A 16,396-nucleotide genomic window follows, 5' to 3' on the forward strand; every position below is an offset into this window, starting at 1 on the left:
GCCTGCTGGGACCTCTGGAGTCCCACCTGCTGCTGGTGCACAGAAGATGTTCTCCACTAGCACTTGGTGAGCAGCCTCCATGGAGGGTTGATGCCATGGGACTGGAGGTGAAGAGCATGTGGCCATTGGGTGCTATGGTGCTGGGTCCCTCACCCAAGCTTCACGGGGTGTTTATTCAGCTGCAAGCTGTGGAGCAGAAACACTGCTTGTGCTGCCTCTTGCCTGCAGATGTGACCCCTGTGTCATGGGCAAGTTGATCCCTGGTTGGATTGCTGATTGTTCCAGTCCCGGAGGCCATAGAGGTGAAAGTCTGAAGCTGTTCTGAGGTGCACTAGCTGGCTGCTGGACACCGAAAATATCCCAGGTAGCTCCCAAATGTGGTTATTGGGAGAGCTGCAGAGGGACTTGTACAAGCCTGGAAGGACTTAGGCTGTGCCAGTGTGCACAAATGGCCACTTGGACCAAGGGTAGCCCTTCCTGAGGACTCTGCTGTGGCTGAGCTTCATCTGGCATAACTGTGTGCTGCCTGCAGCTAAACAACTGGGTGAACTGAGAGCAACTTCCATGTGGCTGGCCTGAAATCCAATGCATTAGGGGAGCTACCAAAGGTCCCATCCAGAGGGGCTGACCCTCTGCCCTGCAGGCAACTGGACTGGGTATGGACCAGCAGACCTATCTCCAGTCCTGACCTGCCCATAATAGGTTTGGAACTGTTTTGTCAGCTCAGTCCTGTCCTGGACCAGATGTAGTTTTTAATCAGCCTCATTCAAAACTTTTCTTGTGTCTTGACCTTCATGAAATTTGGAGCACCTTGAGGACTTGGTGGAGAACCTGCCTGTGAGCAACACAGGAATTACTGTGTCCAAACTAGACACAGACAGGGGCTGCTGGTGTGGTTTGTGTCTGAGCAAGTAATTGGCATCTACTTAAGAGTCTGACGAGTTAAATTGCCTTTAAGGCACAGCTCCTCAGGATCACAGGCACAGAACGGCGTTGCTTGCGAAAATAAGACAGAAAGAGATGTTCCTCTGGCAGAGAAATTGCTATCCTGCTTGGAGTGTGAGGTGTCGTGGGGTAGCAGATCCCTTGTGAGTAGGGTGGGGAAGCCTGGGGTGCTTGGCTGCCCTTGGCCCATCCCATGGAGTGAAGATGTGCCCTCTGTGTGGTAGAGATGTTCTTGTGCTTGCCCCAAGAACCGTCTGGTACAGGTAGGAAAGCCCAGCCCACACTGAAGAGCAGATGTAGGAGATCTGGTTCCCATCTTGTCCCTGGCTGCCACATGCCCTACAGCCTGTCCCCTTTGCTGAGCTGGGGCAGCTCTGGTCATGCACCAGGATTTGGCATTTGCAGGGAGCTGGCAGTCTCCAGTCCAGCAGAGGTCCTCAAGATCTGAAATCCATCTGGATTCTAATATCTGCTGCCAGCTTTCTTTGGGGCCACCACCCTTCTTCCCTGCTTCAGGGTGGCAGCCTTGCAGAGAGAGAGACAGGCTGGGGTGCTTATGGCTCTTGCACAGGCACTGGGAATCTTCCACCATCTCCTGAGCTCATGGCTGCTCTCATCCAGCCAACCCAATCCTCTCCATAGGGTGGGAGAACACGAGGAAAGGTTCTGTGGAACCCTCAACTTTGTATGCCCCAAGGAGGGCCATGGCTGCTGTTTATGGCTGGCTGGGAACCCTCAGAGAGAGTGGTGGGGGCTGGCCAGGGGTGGTGGGTCTTGAAGGTCCCCCCTGTAGTGACATACTAATTGTGACCCAGTAAAAGCCCTGGGAGGGAGCAGTGAGCACCATGCTTTGGAGCAGATGAAGACCTGGAGAGGCTCTTGGATTGCTTTACCAAGAATGCAGTGAGCATGGGACAGCTTTCATGACTTGGGGCAGGGGGGTGCAAGGGATGATGTAGCTTGTGCACCACACTGGAGACTTCGAAGCTGAGCTGTTGCATGATCCATGGGCAATGCTGAGGACAAACCTGGGGACATCCCACAGAGCAGGCTGGTCCCCAGTGAGGGCTTGGGGGCTGCGTTTGGCTGTGGGGAGCCTCACCAGGCTGTCAGCCATGGCCTTGGGCTCTCGAGGCTTCACCTGAATCTTCCAGCTTGGCAAAGGTATGACTGAAAGAGGGATGAAGGCAGCTGTAGGGTGACTGTGGGAGGTACTGGGTCTCCTCACTCAGTGGCTGGAGCAGCCAGCAGGCTCCAGGCTGGCACAGGGTCCACACATTCAGCCCAGCACAAGGGCTGCTGCTCTCCTGTGGCAGAGCTGGAGGCACGTCCTGTCCTGGGTGGCTCACCCGCCTACCTGTTGTAGGGCTGGCCGAAGCGAGCTGGTCCGTGGTGGCTCTCCAGGGGTTCCTGGCCAACGCTGTCACCCAATCCAGTGTCCTCCTTCCCCTTCCACCGCCGGCGCGGTCCAGAGCGATCTCGCTGTATTGCAGCACCATCTAGTGCTCTGGGGTGAGAAGCCCAGCGCTTCTCCTGAGAGCTGCGGCAGCACCGCGGGGACACGGCATGGCTGTCACCCTGAGAGGGAACCCAAACAGGCTGCTGGTGACGGGAGTGACTGGGCAGCCAGACCTATTCGCCCCAGACACCTTCTCTCAGTGCAAGGGAGTTTTCTGCAAGGATCCTGTGCAGACATTCCCACTTCCTAAGCCAAATGTATCTGGCCTCAGCTGCTGGTTCTGCCACCTCCTCCCATGGAAATCTGACCTCTGCAACTCTTCTTTGAGCACTTTTCCTTCTCTATCAGCCAGACGACCCTGGGTCCTTAAGTTCCTTGCCATCAAGGTCTTCACATTGCTCCTGTGGCTTCCTCCTGCATCTCTGGTGGTTTTTTGGTGTCCATCATCCATAGCCAGCATGCGTGATGTCTTCCCAAAACTCTCCTTGGTTGTCCTCTTGCATACCCAGGGCAACACAAGCACTTTTCAGCCTCGCTTTCTGGACACCGGGAGAGCTCTCCACAGCACCATCCTGCCATTCACTCCTCCCCTTACTCCATGTCCCCAGCTGGTCCACTCTCAGCTCATCATCCCTCCTGGGTGCCTGCCACGCTTACCAACCTGTCCTGGCCTGAGCTGCTGGGAAAGCATGCAGGATTTTGGCATGGATAGGGTGGTGCAGGTCAGGAAAGCCTCCATGGATATGGTTGTCACACATGCAGTGGGGTAAGATGGGTGCTGAGCCCCAACAGTTCCCATGGCATTGAGGGCTGGTGGCCAGGGGCTCTCTGGGACAGGAAGAGTTGGACACCTTGGACTCAAAAGGGGTCCTCTGGGTCCTGCCTCTCTACTGGCTGTCCACCTGTCTTTTGGGGACAGATAGAGCCTGTACTTAAGTCACTTGGCAGCCCCAAAGTCCCTGTGCCTGAGCTCAACACCTGGCTTGGGCTCTGCCCACATTATCCTGGTGACCCAGGAGCAGGATCTCTGCCCCCAACAAAGGAGACCGAGGGACCCAAACTTTCCCATCCCTCCTGCCGCCTCTCCCAGTGCTGCTGGGAGAGGATGGAGCCGGGTAAGATGGGACGAGACGGTGCTGCCCCTGCTGCTGCCACCTCCTGCCGCCACCTCCTGCCATGTGCTGCCCGGCTGCCACCCGCTGCCTGCACCAGCAGGAAGGTAAGAGTAGCAAAGCAAGCACCGAACCTAACGTGGCCCTGGGCTGTTTGTGCACCTTTTGTTCGCGGGTAACCTTCGTGAATCAGCCAATTAACCACATTAGGACGGCTCTGCTCCTCGGCGTGAGCATTATTGGGCAGGGCAGATCTGGGGCAGCGCCAGCAGGAGCTCCAGACGGCTTCACCGGGTGGCCAAGCAGCTGAGAGCCTGACCAGGGAAAGTGTCTGGGTGGCAGATGGGATGGTAACACCCCAGTGGGGTGATGGTGGGAGAACGATGTTTGCTGTGTGGTGGGGAGGACCTGGCCCTGTTCCCCATTCACCCTCATCACATCATGCTGGCAAGAGCCAAGTACACCCAGCGTCCTGCTTCACAGCCGGTCCACTTGTATCCCATCGATGGGTATTTTTCATCGCCAGAAGCCACACTAGTCCAGGGATCTCTATAGTCCTCAAAACCACACAGAGAACTCCTCTAAAGCCCAAAGTGTGTTGTGCATCACCCTCCTCCTGTGCCACCTCACTGCTTTTGCCCAGTGGTTGCAATGCCCCAGCTTGGATGCATGCCAGGGGAAGCCATGGCTGAAAGCGGTAAGGATGAAGCTTGCTTTTTACAAGTTTGACCCCAAACCTCTCTGTGCCAGCTCCCCTGGCTGTGCATAGGCCCAGCTCTTGCCTGCTTCTTCATCTCTCCTTCTTCCACTTCTTGATGTGCCTCTGGCTGAGCGTCCGGGCTCTGCAGGGCTGCCCTGCCCTTGCTGCCAGGTTTATTGCAGGCTACCAGGGCAGCTCACAGCCCCCCCCCGACATGTGGGTCGAACCCAACGTGGCAGCTGTCCGGCTGGCAAGGAGCAGCCTCCTGAGCTTGTTCCTTGCCCCGAGGCTCTTGCAGAACAAATGTCCTCTGCTGGAAGGTATTCACGCCCACCATGGGAGCTGCTGAGGCCAAAACGCCCCAGCTGTGAACAATGAACTGGGAAAGCAGCCGCTGTCGGCTGGAATTCACCCGCGGCTGCTGCTGAATCCAACCGGATCCCTGTCCTGAGCACCGCTTGTCCGGTCAGATGCCGAAGGCTCCAGCAAGGGCTGGGAGGCAGCAGCTTCAGGTGAGCCAGGGGGTTTGTGAGCAGCTGGGATCTGGGGAGGGCCTTGGGTGGCAAGTGGCTCCTTGTCCAGCCTGGCTGGGTCCTTCCTTCCCTAAAGCTGTCCCTCTTGCCACCATGGAGCCGTCCCCCTCATGCAGAGCCCTGTGTGTGGGCCAGAGTGGGAGAAGTTTCCTTTTTCAGGTGCGATTTTTTTTTTTTTAACAAAATGGGGAATTCTTGTGTTGCTCCCTGCTCCCACTTCTGTCACCCACCCGCCTTTGCACAGAGGGTGGCATGGTGGTGGCAGTGGTGACACTCACACTTTGGACCTCCTGCTTTGCTTTCACTTCCAGCTCCACTTTCTCCTTTGATGGGGCCTCTGCTGCCCAAGAACCAATGACTGTGCAAGGGAGCTGATTGCTGGGGCCCTGAGGACAGAACATGATGAGGGCAGTGCCTTGGCAGTGTGTGTCTCCTGTCTTCTCCCAGGGCTCACACATCCCCACCAGCCCCCTGGGGAGGATGCCCAGAGCTGCCTAGGCCAAGCACAGGCTCCTGCTCCATGCCTGGAGGGCCCTCAGCTGGATTTTGGGTGATGTCTGGTCAGACCACATTGTACCCCCTGACCTGCTGGGACCTTTCAGCCGGCTGTATCTGTTCCCCTGCTGTCCCCCGGACCCGGCGTTTGCTCTATCGGTTCTTTAAGAGAGGCTGAGCCCCTTACTGGGGATTGTTGGCGGGGGCTGGGGGGCACTGGGAGAGGTCGGTGCAGGGACAGGAGCTGGTGAGCTGCCAGCTATTTCCCACGGAGCCACTTGAGGGCGGCAGTAACCAGCCGCAGAGCTGCTGCCCAGGGGCCGGCCAGCTCCAACTGAGTGAACTGGGTTAACTGGGACAGCCCGGGCCAGGAGGGAGCTTGTGTGGAGAGAAGGGGCTCCGGAACTCCCCCCGGACCATCTCGGGTCCTTGTCCTTCCAGGACCCTTTCACAAGGCAGCTCACCTTGTGGGAGCTGCAGCCACCTCCTGCATGCATTTGCAAAGCACTGATCCTAGAACACAGAGGTGCCTCTCAATACCCTCGACCTTTGTGGTTTTCCTTTGTGGATAACTTTTGTCCTTCCTCTTTGATGGAGATCCCACCATCACTGGATGTTGTTCATGTGGAGTGCAGAAAGCAGTTTTGGGTGATGTCCTTGTGTAGAGGCTGGTCTAGGACAGGTCCTGCTGCTGAGAAGACTTTGCCCTGCAAGTGCAGATGGCTGAAATCCACCAGTGAGGTCTCATGAGAAAGCTGCTGCAATGGCTAATGCTCCTCTCATGGGGATTAATGGCCTGACTTATTAACCTAAAGAAAAACGTGTCCTTCCCACATACACCCACCTGGCTGAATTCAGGATCTGTACTGATGTGTTTCATCTCCCCATGAGTCTCCCAAGAATCTCAAGCCCAGACACAGGACAGGCTGACCAAGGTGTTGAGTGATCATAAAGCTGCCCGTAATGTTTAAGAGCAGAAGCTGGAGATGGCCCCTTCCCAAGATACACACGTGCTAGAGTGAATTAGAAACCACAAGGGGAAAGAGTAGCAGAAGGGCTCAAGTACCCTGGTGTAGCAGAATTGCTGCCATGTGTCGTGGAAGCTGCACATACCTGGAAATTGTTGGTGTCAGCATCCACAGCTATAGCTGTGCCTCAGGGCACAGGACTGATGCTGGAGGGTTCAGGGGAACACAGGTTTTCCAGAGAGGTTTGAGCATCCCCAGGAGTTTAGAAAAGCTGAACAGCATGCAGTGCTGCTCAAGAAACCAGTGATGAGGCAAAGAGGACAAATTGCCTCAAAGTATTAACAGAAATGAGGCCAAGGAGAAACCTTGAGCGGAGCAGTCAGGAAACCTGCCCTACGTGATCAGCTGGAAGAAGAAATTTAACAAGGAGATGGGGGCTGTGGCAGAAGCAGGGCTGTAGAAAGCCTTGTTCTGCTGCTGGCTTGAGTGATAGGAGTGTCTGCTGCGAGTCACTTTTATAATAGAATGGAAAATGCACAGAACTAATGTTTCTTCCCTTCTTTGGATGGTAGGAATGTTTTAATTGAGAAATGGTGTTTTAATTACATTAGGTGATATCACAGTCTATTTTACAAGTTCAGGGTAAGAGAACACATGGTCAGTTACACGGTAATCCAGTGAAAGGAAAAAAAAAACCTACAACATGAGAAAAATTAAAATCTTAACTTAATCCCCCCCAAAATGAAACGTATTGAGAGTTTGGTGCGAGTGGAAATGGGAGATTATACCAGGATCCAAAGAAGTACAAAGGATGAGACTAATATAATTTACAGTATTGGTTCTGCATGACCATCGTTTTCCCATGTTCAGAGACAGTATTTATTCCCCAGAGCATTGCTGAGCAGATGGTCCTGTCTCTAAGGGTTTGGTCTGGTCTTGTCACAGGAGAAAGCAAAATAACTGATGGACAGAGGTCACAACCCACGTTGAGCTGGTCCCCAGGGTCACTGCCTACAGGAGTGTCTTCCACGGGATAGTCAGGGGGTTCTGCACCAAGAACTGTATGGAGGAAAACTAAAACATCTTCAAAAAGCCCCATCTCAAACGTAGAAAAGTCTCACTCTGGAAGTGCTTACAAGAAGGTCGTCATCATAGAATTTGGTTTCTATAATAACGTTGCCACTGTAGAAGGAAAAAAAGAGGTATTACACAAGTGCATAAACAGTAGGAACCAACTGCTCCTCTCAATGCTCTTACAAGCCTGGGCTTGCATCTCACCCCCTGCAACATAAGCTTTGGTTTGGAGCCATGTACAGTGAGCCTTGTGTCTTGATCCAGGAGCTATCAAGGCTGAAGGATCTGACCACCACATTCCCACATGGAGAAGTTCCCCCCAGCCCTCCCTCACCACCCTCTTTCTGGGCTCAGGACCATGCAGGTTCACACACAACAAACCTGCTCACTTCTATTGCTAAATATAATCTACCAGTCCCAGCACTTTCACAAGCCTCTTTCTCTCACAGTGAATTATGAAAATTGATGGGAATCCTTTTTTTAAATTCTCCATCTCTATCTTCTAGTGCTGAGCAAGCGAATCTGACCAACTTAACATGTTATTTCCCTTGAGAAGTGCTTAAATGCAAACACTAAAGCAGATTTCATACAAACTGTAGTGGAAGTGTAAACTTGGGTGTGACAAAAGCTCTGAAAATTTAAGATGCTGACTTCAAGATTTTGGTAGACAAAGGTAAAAACTTTGTGGTCACTACAACACCTGGACACCTGAGCAAAGTGATCTGACCATGACTATATAACCTGGCTCTTGACAATCAAAGCAGCAGATCCATCTCCACTGTGGCTCTTGGTATCTGTAACACTGGCAAAGCTAAACCTGGCAAGAGAGTAAGGGTTTTGCTGTGGCATGGACAATGCTCAAGCTCAAATGTCAGGGAAGGTTCTCAGTTAAGCTGGGAATCCTTTGTGAAGAGTGCCTTGGTTTGCACCAAATACCACATCTCCATTCTCTCCTGCTATGGAAACACCAAGACAAACATGCAGTCTTTGGAAATAGCAGAATGTGAGGGGCTTTCCAAGTTTTGGCAGTTGAAAGATGCTGATTTCTTTGAGCTACGAAACCCCTTTGGATTTCTGTAGGCTGGTGATTCTACTGAAAAGCTTCAAGAATTACTTTAGGACACCTCCATGAATAGGAAAGAGAGATCTAGGACTCCATGGAAAGAATGGGATACTGGGAAATACTCAAGATCACTTGAGAACTGAAGTCTCACAACTTGCAGTCCTGAAAATGCCTTGATTTCCCAAGATGGTCAAAACCAACTTGTCAGATGTCTGTCTTTACTCTGATTCCCAAATCTGGCTCCTCCTGTTCTGGCTGAAAGCCACGAGCTCTGGGAGCTCAGGACATCTGTAGCAATGAGGAGGTTCTGGGAAAATTGTGCCAGGGAGCACTATTTGAACACTGATGCTTTCTTATGAGTCCACGTTCTCTTTGATATGTGCTGTGAATAGGAATAAGTGATGATCGTTCCTACCCCTGAGCCTTCTCTATGCAACTGGCTTTCCTCCAGACAAGGAACAAGAGGGAAAACACTGGAGATGAAGGTCTTCCAAAGGACACAGTGACCTTGCGGTGAGACTGGCTGCTCCCTGTCTGCCTCTTGTTGGCAGGAAGATTCCTGTACCCTTCTGTCTGCTGGCAATGTGCTCCTCATGTGCTTGCCAGCACCCATCTAGCACTGCAGGGAGGGCAGCTTCTGTCAGTGATTACAGCTTCCCAGAGGCCTCCCTCAAAGAGACTTTTCAGTCATCCCACCACACCTCCTGCCTTGCTGTCCACACTCAGAGCAGTGCCTAGCATGCGTTATTCTGACACAAGTCCAAAGGATTGCTGATCTACTCAGAAGTCAATGTGCAAACAAACAGTGGTCAGGAGACAAGTCTTCTGAGGAAGGTGTGGATCCTATATCCTATTACGGGTGACTGTAAAATGAGTGTTTCCCTCCCTGGTATGGTTATTTAGTTCCCAGATACAACTCCATACAGAGTTTATAATCCAGTGTAAAAGACACAAAGCTTGGCAAAACAGTACAGTGATGAAACAAATGCTAGAGCAGTTCCTATGGGTGATATATTGCATAAAAAACAACCATCTTGGACAAGAATCATCAATAAATAGCTGGGTTTGAAAATGACCCCACTATAACTTTTTTTTTCCCTGGCTGTAAGACGTATTAAGTTGCAAAGCATTTAAAAATCCTTTCAGAGTTCACCTTTCAGAAAAATTAAGAAACTCTAATAAAGGAGTTCCACTTTCCCCAAACTTTCATTGCTGTATTAATGCAAATTGGACCTGAGGGAAAGAAGGTAATGAGGTTGGCTTAGCCCCTTTTATCTCTCAACAGCTAACAGTAGTGGGGGTGATTCAGAGTTGGTAGCAGCTCCCTCTCTTCATTCCCACTATGGCCCCCAAGGAAATGCCAGACACTGCTTTTTCTTTGCCTGCTCTCAGATGCTGTAAGCCCAAGGCACTCACGTTAAAACATTAGCTGGCATCATCTGTGATTCAGGTGCTGCTTCTATCAAGGACTGCCAAGTGTTTGTGGAGTTAGGAATCACAAAACCGAATTCAAAGAACCATTCTGCAAAGTAAAAAGAAGATCCAGAGGCATTTGAAAGAAGATAAAATCCACAAATGGTCCTTCTGCTTTTCACCTGACAGGCTGGGGAACTCCCTAAACTGTCCTGCTGTGCTGCCAACATTTTACATTTGAATTACTTTGTACAACTTGAACTGAACTGAACCCTGCCCTTCTCTTAAGGCAGATACTCCCTTTCTAAAATAACTGATGGTAATGATAAAGGCACACCACTTCCTTAGCATTCTGTGGAAATTCCATCACACCTAACTGGGAACAGGGAAACCACACTCCCCCTCTTGCAGACATCCCTGGATCCAGTTGACACTGAGTGTACAACTGCTTGCCCAAAAGAGAAGGAGCTCAATGTTTTATCTGCCCCTCCTCCACCCCCGATTAAGAGGAATACTGGAGTAAGGGAGCTCAGATGTGCAGCTCTGGAGTCACATGGGTAATACTTGGTGGCACTCCTGTAACATAAGTACACCAGAGGCTCCTTCAGGCTGGCCTCCAGTCTGGCAGTGGCCAACACTGGGTGCTTCTGAGGAAGATGCATGATTCCCCACCACGGGTCACTAAAATAACCTGTATCAGGCAGCCTATGGTGGATTTATGCCCTGAAGCATGATTGCCCAGATTTTTTTCTTACATAACAAAGTGTTAATACACTTATCAAATACTATCCCTAATACTGTGGCCCATTAGTCCTGACAATATGAGTGCTCCAGTGCTACTCTGAAAAATTAAAATCATCACATTCAACTCATTTTAGCTTCTCTAATCCCTGATGCACTAGGGATCACTCCCTGTGCTGCAGCAGGACTGTACACAGAGCAGATGCATACCTTCTAGACACTGCCCTTTGAAATAAACTTTCTGTTCCAGTCGGAATTTTTCCATTTGTTCAGCTGAGGAAAAGTTTAACTCCCGGGACACTGCTTTGCATTTTAGGATTTTTTTAGGAACTCGAGCTGTAAAACAGAGAAAGAAGCTTTATTTGGACACAATAAAACAATACCCAGCTGCTTCAGGTGCTACTACAATACACTTTGATTAGTGCTAGTACAAAATGACAGCAGCAGGAGAAATGCAAAGACTTTGTTTTGACATTTTCAAGAGTGAAATCCAAGATGCAAATACCTTATGTACCTTGTCCAGAGCTAGGAATGAACAGTGTTCTTCTGGCAGAACAAGGGATGCAACACTGATATCTCAGACTCCTGTTTTTTCACTGTTTGTCACTAAACCCCACCATCCTTCAAGTTGATGAATGAGACACAACTTAAGTTTTTACTTTAGGAAGGATGCTGAAGACCACAAACAGCCAAAGGGCTATGTAGTAGACCACGTCTGTTAGGCCCCATTTCTCCTTCCCTTTCAGACTGTGCATCCCCAGCAAACCACAAAGGGCTATTTCCCAGCCCAGCAGCACCAATTACCCATCTCACATAGCTCTAGGGAGTCGGCCTCTAAAAGCAGGCAAAATGTCTGCTCCCCAAACATTGAAACCCACACAGGAAGTCAAGTCAGTACTAAACTTGAAATTAATTTGGCAATCCAAAGCCTGGTCTCTTGCACTGACCAAGACACCAACAGCAAGTGGCAAACTGTAGATTTGGTAGATTCATAAGAAAAATGAATGGTAGATTCATAAGACTCTTTAGAGGTAGAGAAGTAACTGAAGGGACAGTTGGGAGCATAGATTAATATGCTGAAAGGTCCTAATCAGGAGAATATGGGTGGGGGAAAGGGACAGGGACAAGGGGAGGAGTCAATATACTAAAAATCTCCCAGGCCTGTCATAATTCAGTGGAGTGATTGTATTAATCCTTCCCACATATCAGAATTTGTTTCATATAAATTTATTAGAAATAAAGAGGGGAGGGAATACATCTGGCATGTGTTTTATGAACCAGAAGTGGAAAGTGTATCAAAACATCTATGAGCAGCCAGCAGGTGGTTGTTCAATAAGGGAAAGAGTACAAAACCCCAGCCAAATTCATCTAATGTAGAACAGTTTAATGGAGTAGGACCTTGATATGAAACCAATCTAGAGAGCTGAAGGGTTAGGGAATGCAAGCTACCATCCTATCCCAGGGAGAAGTTCACAGCCCATGGTTTGTTAAAAAAAAACAAAAGGTAACAAAGAAAGTTAAAACTAAAGGAAGAGATTTAAATGTAAAAGTTCTCTAATTATTTTTAGTCTTTTTTTTATCAGCTAGAAGTTTGCACGGCACCACCCTTTACTGTCCCCACAAATACAGACTCCAGCCTGTTGTGAATAAACAGCCCTTTGCAGTTCAATGTGAAATGCCTTGTTAAACCTATTCTGCAATTTAATAATTACACTTCTTTCATCCCCAAGACAGACTGCTGAGAGGGTTTGCTGGCTTGCTCTAAGGTTGCAAAATTACAAACTAAAAGGTTACTTTTAATAAAAGTAGGACTGAATAATCTTTAAACCTCTGATCTAAGATATTTTTATTTATATCATCAAGCAGAAAATTTTAATTGAAATAACTTATTTTAATCTCATTTCACTTTTATTTGTCTTTTTTCATTCAGAAGGTAGAAGAGGAAGAAGTTGGATTCTCATCAGATAGGGCCATTAAAAAAGCTGAAATGTGGGTAAGCACAAACTTAACCCTAAATCCTGTATTTCTCTTTGCTAACCTGATATACCTGGACATTTATTTAAAGAATCTTATAGCTAATACACATTTAGTCAGATACTTAATTCTGACTGGACTAGAAAGTGATGAATGACACATTTCTTGTTTATTAAGCAAGTAATTTTTTTGCCCAACTTTGTTTAATTGGAAACTGAAATTAAGTTAAAATATCTGTATCATTACATTTCCACATAGTTTAATAAAACTACTTTAAATATTTGTGACATGTAAGAAAAAAAGCCGCCTTAGCCCAACAAACTTTATGTTTCAAACTACACCTTTTCTTAGACAATGAAAGGATTATTTGTATTTCCTCAATGAAAGCTGGCTGTGGTGATGGGGAACAACCCTGCAGATTCTACAATCCTCAGCAGCTTACTTCAAGCTTTGTTTATATATTTATTGGAAGAAAACAAACTTTATGGATTTGCATGTCCCAGACTGCCTCTCAGTTTTAAATGTGCTGTCACTGAACTGAGCTGAGTACATGGATAAGATCATGCTGTCCAAAGCTGGTTTAGATGGTTAACTCCAGTTTCAGGTGCTCGGGTAGTGATTATCACCACTTTCTGCAGTTTAATGTTAAGACTCAACAGCAATCAAATGCCATATTTATATCCTTCTTAGCCTATTTATTGAGAACAATCTGTTCATCTCACCCTCCCTTTTCTTGCCAAGCCATACAAGAATGGCTTTTTTCCCTATCTTCTCCTAAGAAAGACCATTCTCTCATCTGTACTCTTTTCAGTAGCTTCTTCTAGTAGCTCTTCTCTGCACCTTTTCCAGTCTGCAGCCATCCATCTTCTATATGGATGATTGAACTACACACAAGTTAAGATCTTAACAATTCCTTGTATAGTAGATGTTAATCTCATGCCACACTATGCTTTAATTAATTCCTCAGGCTCCTCTAATGGAGGTGAAGGTTCCTGTTTTATATGTGAGGAGAATCCATGACACAGTCAGGTGATACGATTTGCCAAAGTGAGAAAGATGGCAGGAGGGAAATGGGGCAGCACAACAAACCCTCAGAAGACACAGGTCCAGCTTTCCTCTGTGCCCCAAAGCACAGCTTTCTGTAGCTGCAGTGAACCAAGGCAGTGGAATAGTCTGGTGAGACAGTGAAAAGGATTCAAAGACTAGCCATGCATCCAAGGAGAAGCTGTTGCAGCACAAAATCTGGGAAGACTGGGAAAGCTTCTGGCTGATTTTCTTCTGCTTCCTGAAGTCTGATTGCTCATTTCTCCCAGGCCTCCTGCTAGCTGCTGTGGGCATGCCATTTGTTATGGTCATATCAAGAAGGCAGAGCCTCAATAACCTGCAAACTTTTGAAAGTTGTATTTCAGTGCTTTCCTACAGATGTATTTGAAAGTGTTGGCATGCTTTTCCTTAGTGTAGGTATCTTGTATGATATATACCCAGCTAATGCTCCCTGTTTAGCATTGTTTAACTTTTCCCTTTTGCCAGCCACTGATCCACTCACACTCTTCCCCACATGTCCTCAGTTTATGGTGATGGAAGACTCTGAAGGAGTGAAGTCACAGCCAGAACATCTCTCCCTCAGATTCAGAGCAGGAGTATGCTCACAGCGCTGGTGACCTAGACATAACACACCACCCAGCCCCAAGAGGCACAGTAAGGCCACACAGTACCTTCATGCTCCACTCCAGGTACAGACAGATCTTCTGTTCCTTGCCAGAGGATTTTCCCTGTTTCTGCATCCCGAAGATTCATCCAGTTTCTGATTGGGAAGCAATTAAGGAAAAAAAACTTATCTACATCTCTAAGTGCTGTGCCTACTATTCTTTGCTAAGCTCTGAAAAAATCTACTACAGCTGAGTTTCATTCATGCTTTTTTCATTCTGAGGAGGCCAAGGAAAGGAGATGCTTTTTCACAGAAAATAAATGGAACCAACCCTTGACCGGAACAAATACAACAAGAGTTGCACAGTCACAGCTTTATTTTTCACTTTAGATCAAAGCTTGTTAACCTCATTTATCCTTTTCCATTGCTTCTAAAGGATAAAGGCAATGTCACTGTGCTGCGGAGAAGCAAGAACATTACTGACAATAACAGATAATTCTACACAAACAATTGCTGTTCTCCAGCACTTGAAAAATGCTAGAGAACAAAGTGCTTCTTATGTAATATTAGAAAAACACCTGATCAAGCTTGTTTTCCTAATTTACCAAATATTAACATCAAGGACTGTTCTATTGCCATTGACCTGGTAACTGCCACTCATGGGAATTCTTCAGCTGCTGAGCACTAAGCAATAAGAGACCTTTGCTTTTCATTCAGCCAGTGAGACTGTTCTGGCTTTCACAAAGGGAATCAGGGAATTACATTAAAGTTATAGGCAAGTAGGAAATACATTTTCAAAGGGACAATTAATAATGACCTTAAGCATAGCTTTGGAAAATCTCTCCTATAACTTAATTTAGGCATCAACACATCAAAACGAGGAGCCTGCACACTTGCCTGATGCCATTCTGAACAGGGACAGAGTGCCAGTGAGCCCAAGGCCCTGCAGCAGCCTCCTGCTCCACAGCTCATCAGAGCAGCTCTGAGGAGTCACCAGCCTACAGGTAAGCAGCCTGAATAGAACAGGATCTCTGTGGTAAAGCTACACAAAACAATGCCCTTCCAGGTCTTTCCTTTTGCTGGCTTAGGGCACCCATTGTACTCAGCAGTTCCTAGACAAGATACGGTAAAATACCTGGGAAAAGCAAGCAACTGCTCGAGGAACTGACTGGGAGGTAGAGTAACAGAAGAAGAATGATATGGACCTTGATGGAGGTATAAATGGGAGCTGACAGAGATGTGCACATTGAATTCATCCTCTAGCACACACAACTTCCAGGCAGACCCATACAAACTCATAATTTTTCCAGAGTTTCAGGGAAGAAACAGATGCTTTACCAAATTTTACATTACAGGGTAATATTTGTTTAAACTTATCCATATAGAGTAGGGAAGATGTCTGCTTCACTGCAGATGTGAGGAACCTTTCCCTTCCTGATGGCTGGCCAGACTTTCCATGTCCCACTGAAAGGACAAGGGGGAGCTGAAAGGTGGAAATTCTTGAACAGGGGCCATTTACACAGGCACGGCCTTGCAGCTTCTAAAACTTGGCAACAACTAGGAGCAAGGGAGGAAGGGGGCATAGGGCAGCCTGCTCACGTCATTCTAATCCTGTTCTAAAACACATAATATCTACCACTTGTTCTGGGATTAATGGAAAAGTGAAAGGGGGAGAAGATGGAATGCATCATCCTTGGAATGCTCGATATGCCACCTCCATATCCTGGCAGAAAGATGGAAAGTGGAATTCTCTCTCCAGCTGGGAAACCAAGGGAGATGGCAGCTGTAGGCCAGCAAGTCAGAGAGAGAAAATGAGCAGCAGTGTGGTGAGAAGAACCTGCAGCAGGGCTGGGCACTTCGTGTGGTGCTGCCTAGAAAACTCAAAGTCCCCAGCCAACACAAACTGCAGGATGGAACTGCCCCACTGTCACTTAAAATGCCCATAAAAAATTTACCAGTTTTAAATCTTTCCACAGACAAACACACAAACTAAGCTATTTGTATAGAAAGAAATGTGCAATCTATCAAATGCCTGTTTGAGGGAAAAATACCAAACGAGACAACCTGAGCATCTCACTGATGAATTAATTTATCTTCACAACACCTTGAAGTGTAAAAACTCTTCAGTATTAGCAGTGCAGTAACTCAGTAAATAGGGAACTTGATCATAAAAATATCTGTTTTACTTTAAAAAAATTATCCTCTTCAGAAGTATTTATTTACTACTTGTTCACTGTCAACATCAGTAACAGCTATGAGTTCACAGGCCTG

The 16,396-nt window shown here is 47.7% G+C and overlaps 1 protein-coding gene across 1 annotated transcript in view; it reads right to left on the reverse strand.

Moving 5' to 3' along the window:
- Positions 1 to 6,764: 6,764 nt before the first annotated feature.
- The window catches only part of PDE6D (phosphodiesterase 6D), a 34,281-nt gene continuing 24,649 nt past the window's right edge, over positions 6,765 to 16,396 (reverse strand). Inside the window, exons 2-5 of the mRNA XM_030455879.1 lie at positions 14,193 to 14,281; positions 10,714 to 10,839; positions 9,766 to 9,871; positions 6,765 to 7,394 (exon numbers count right to left, since the gene is read on the reverse strand). Of these exons, the coding sequence (XP_030311739.1) occupies positions 7,313 to 7,394; positions 9,766 to 9,871; positions 10,714 to 10,839; positions 14,193 to 14,281 (403 nt within the window). The 3' untranslated portion in view covers positions 6,765 to 7,312. The remainder of the gene's footprint in view (positions 7,395 to 9,765; positions 9,872 to 10,713; positions 10,840 to 14,192; positions 14,282 to 16,396) is intronic.

The sequence above is a fragment of the Calypte anna genome, chromosome 9, assembly GCF_003957555.1.
Source record: "Calypte anna isolate BGI_N300 chromosome 9, bCalAnn1_v1.p, whole genome shotgun sequence".
Classification (NCBI taxonomy): Eukaryota; Metazoa; Chordata; class Aves; order Apodiformes; family Trochilidae; genus Calypte; species Calypte anna.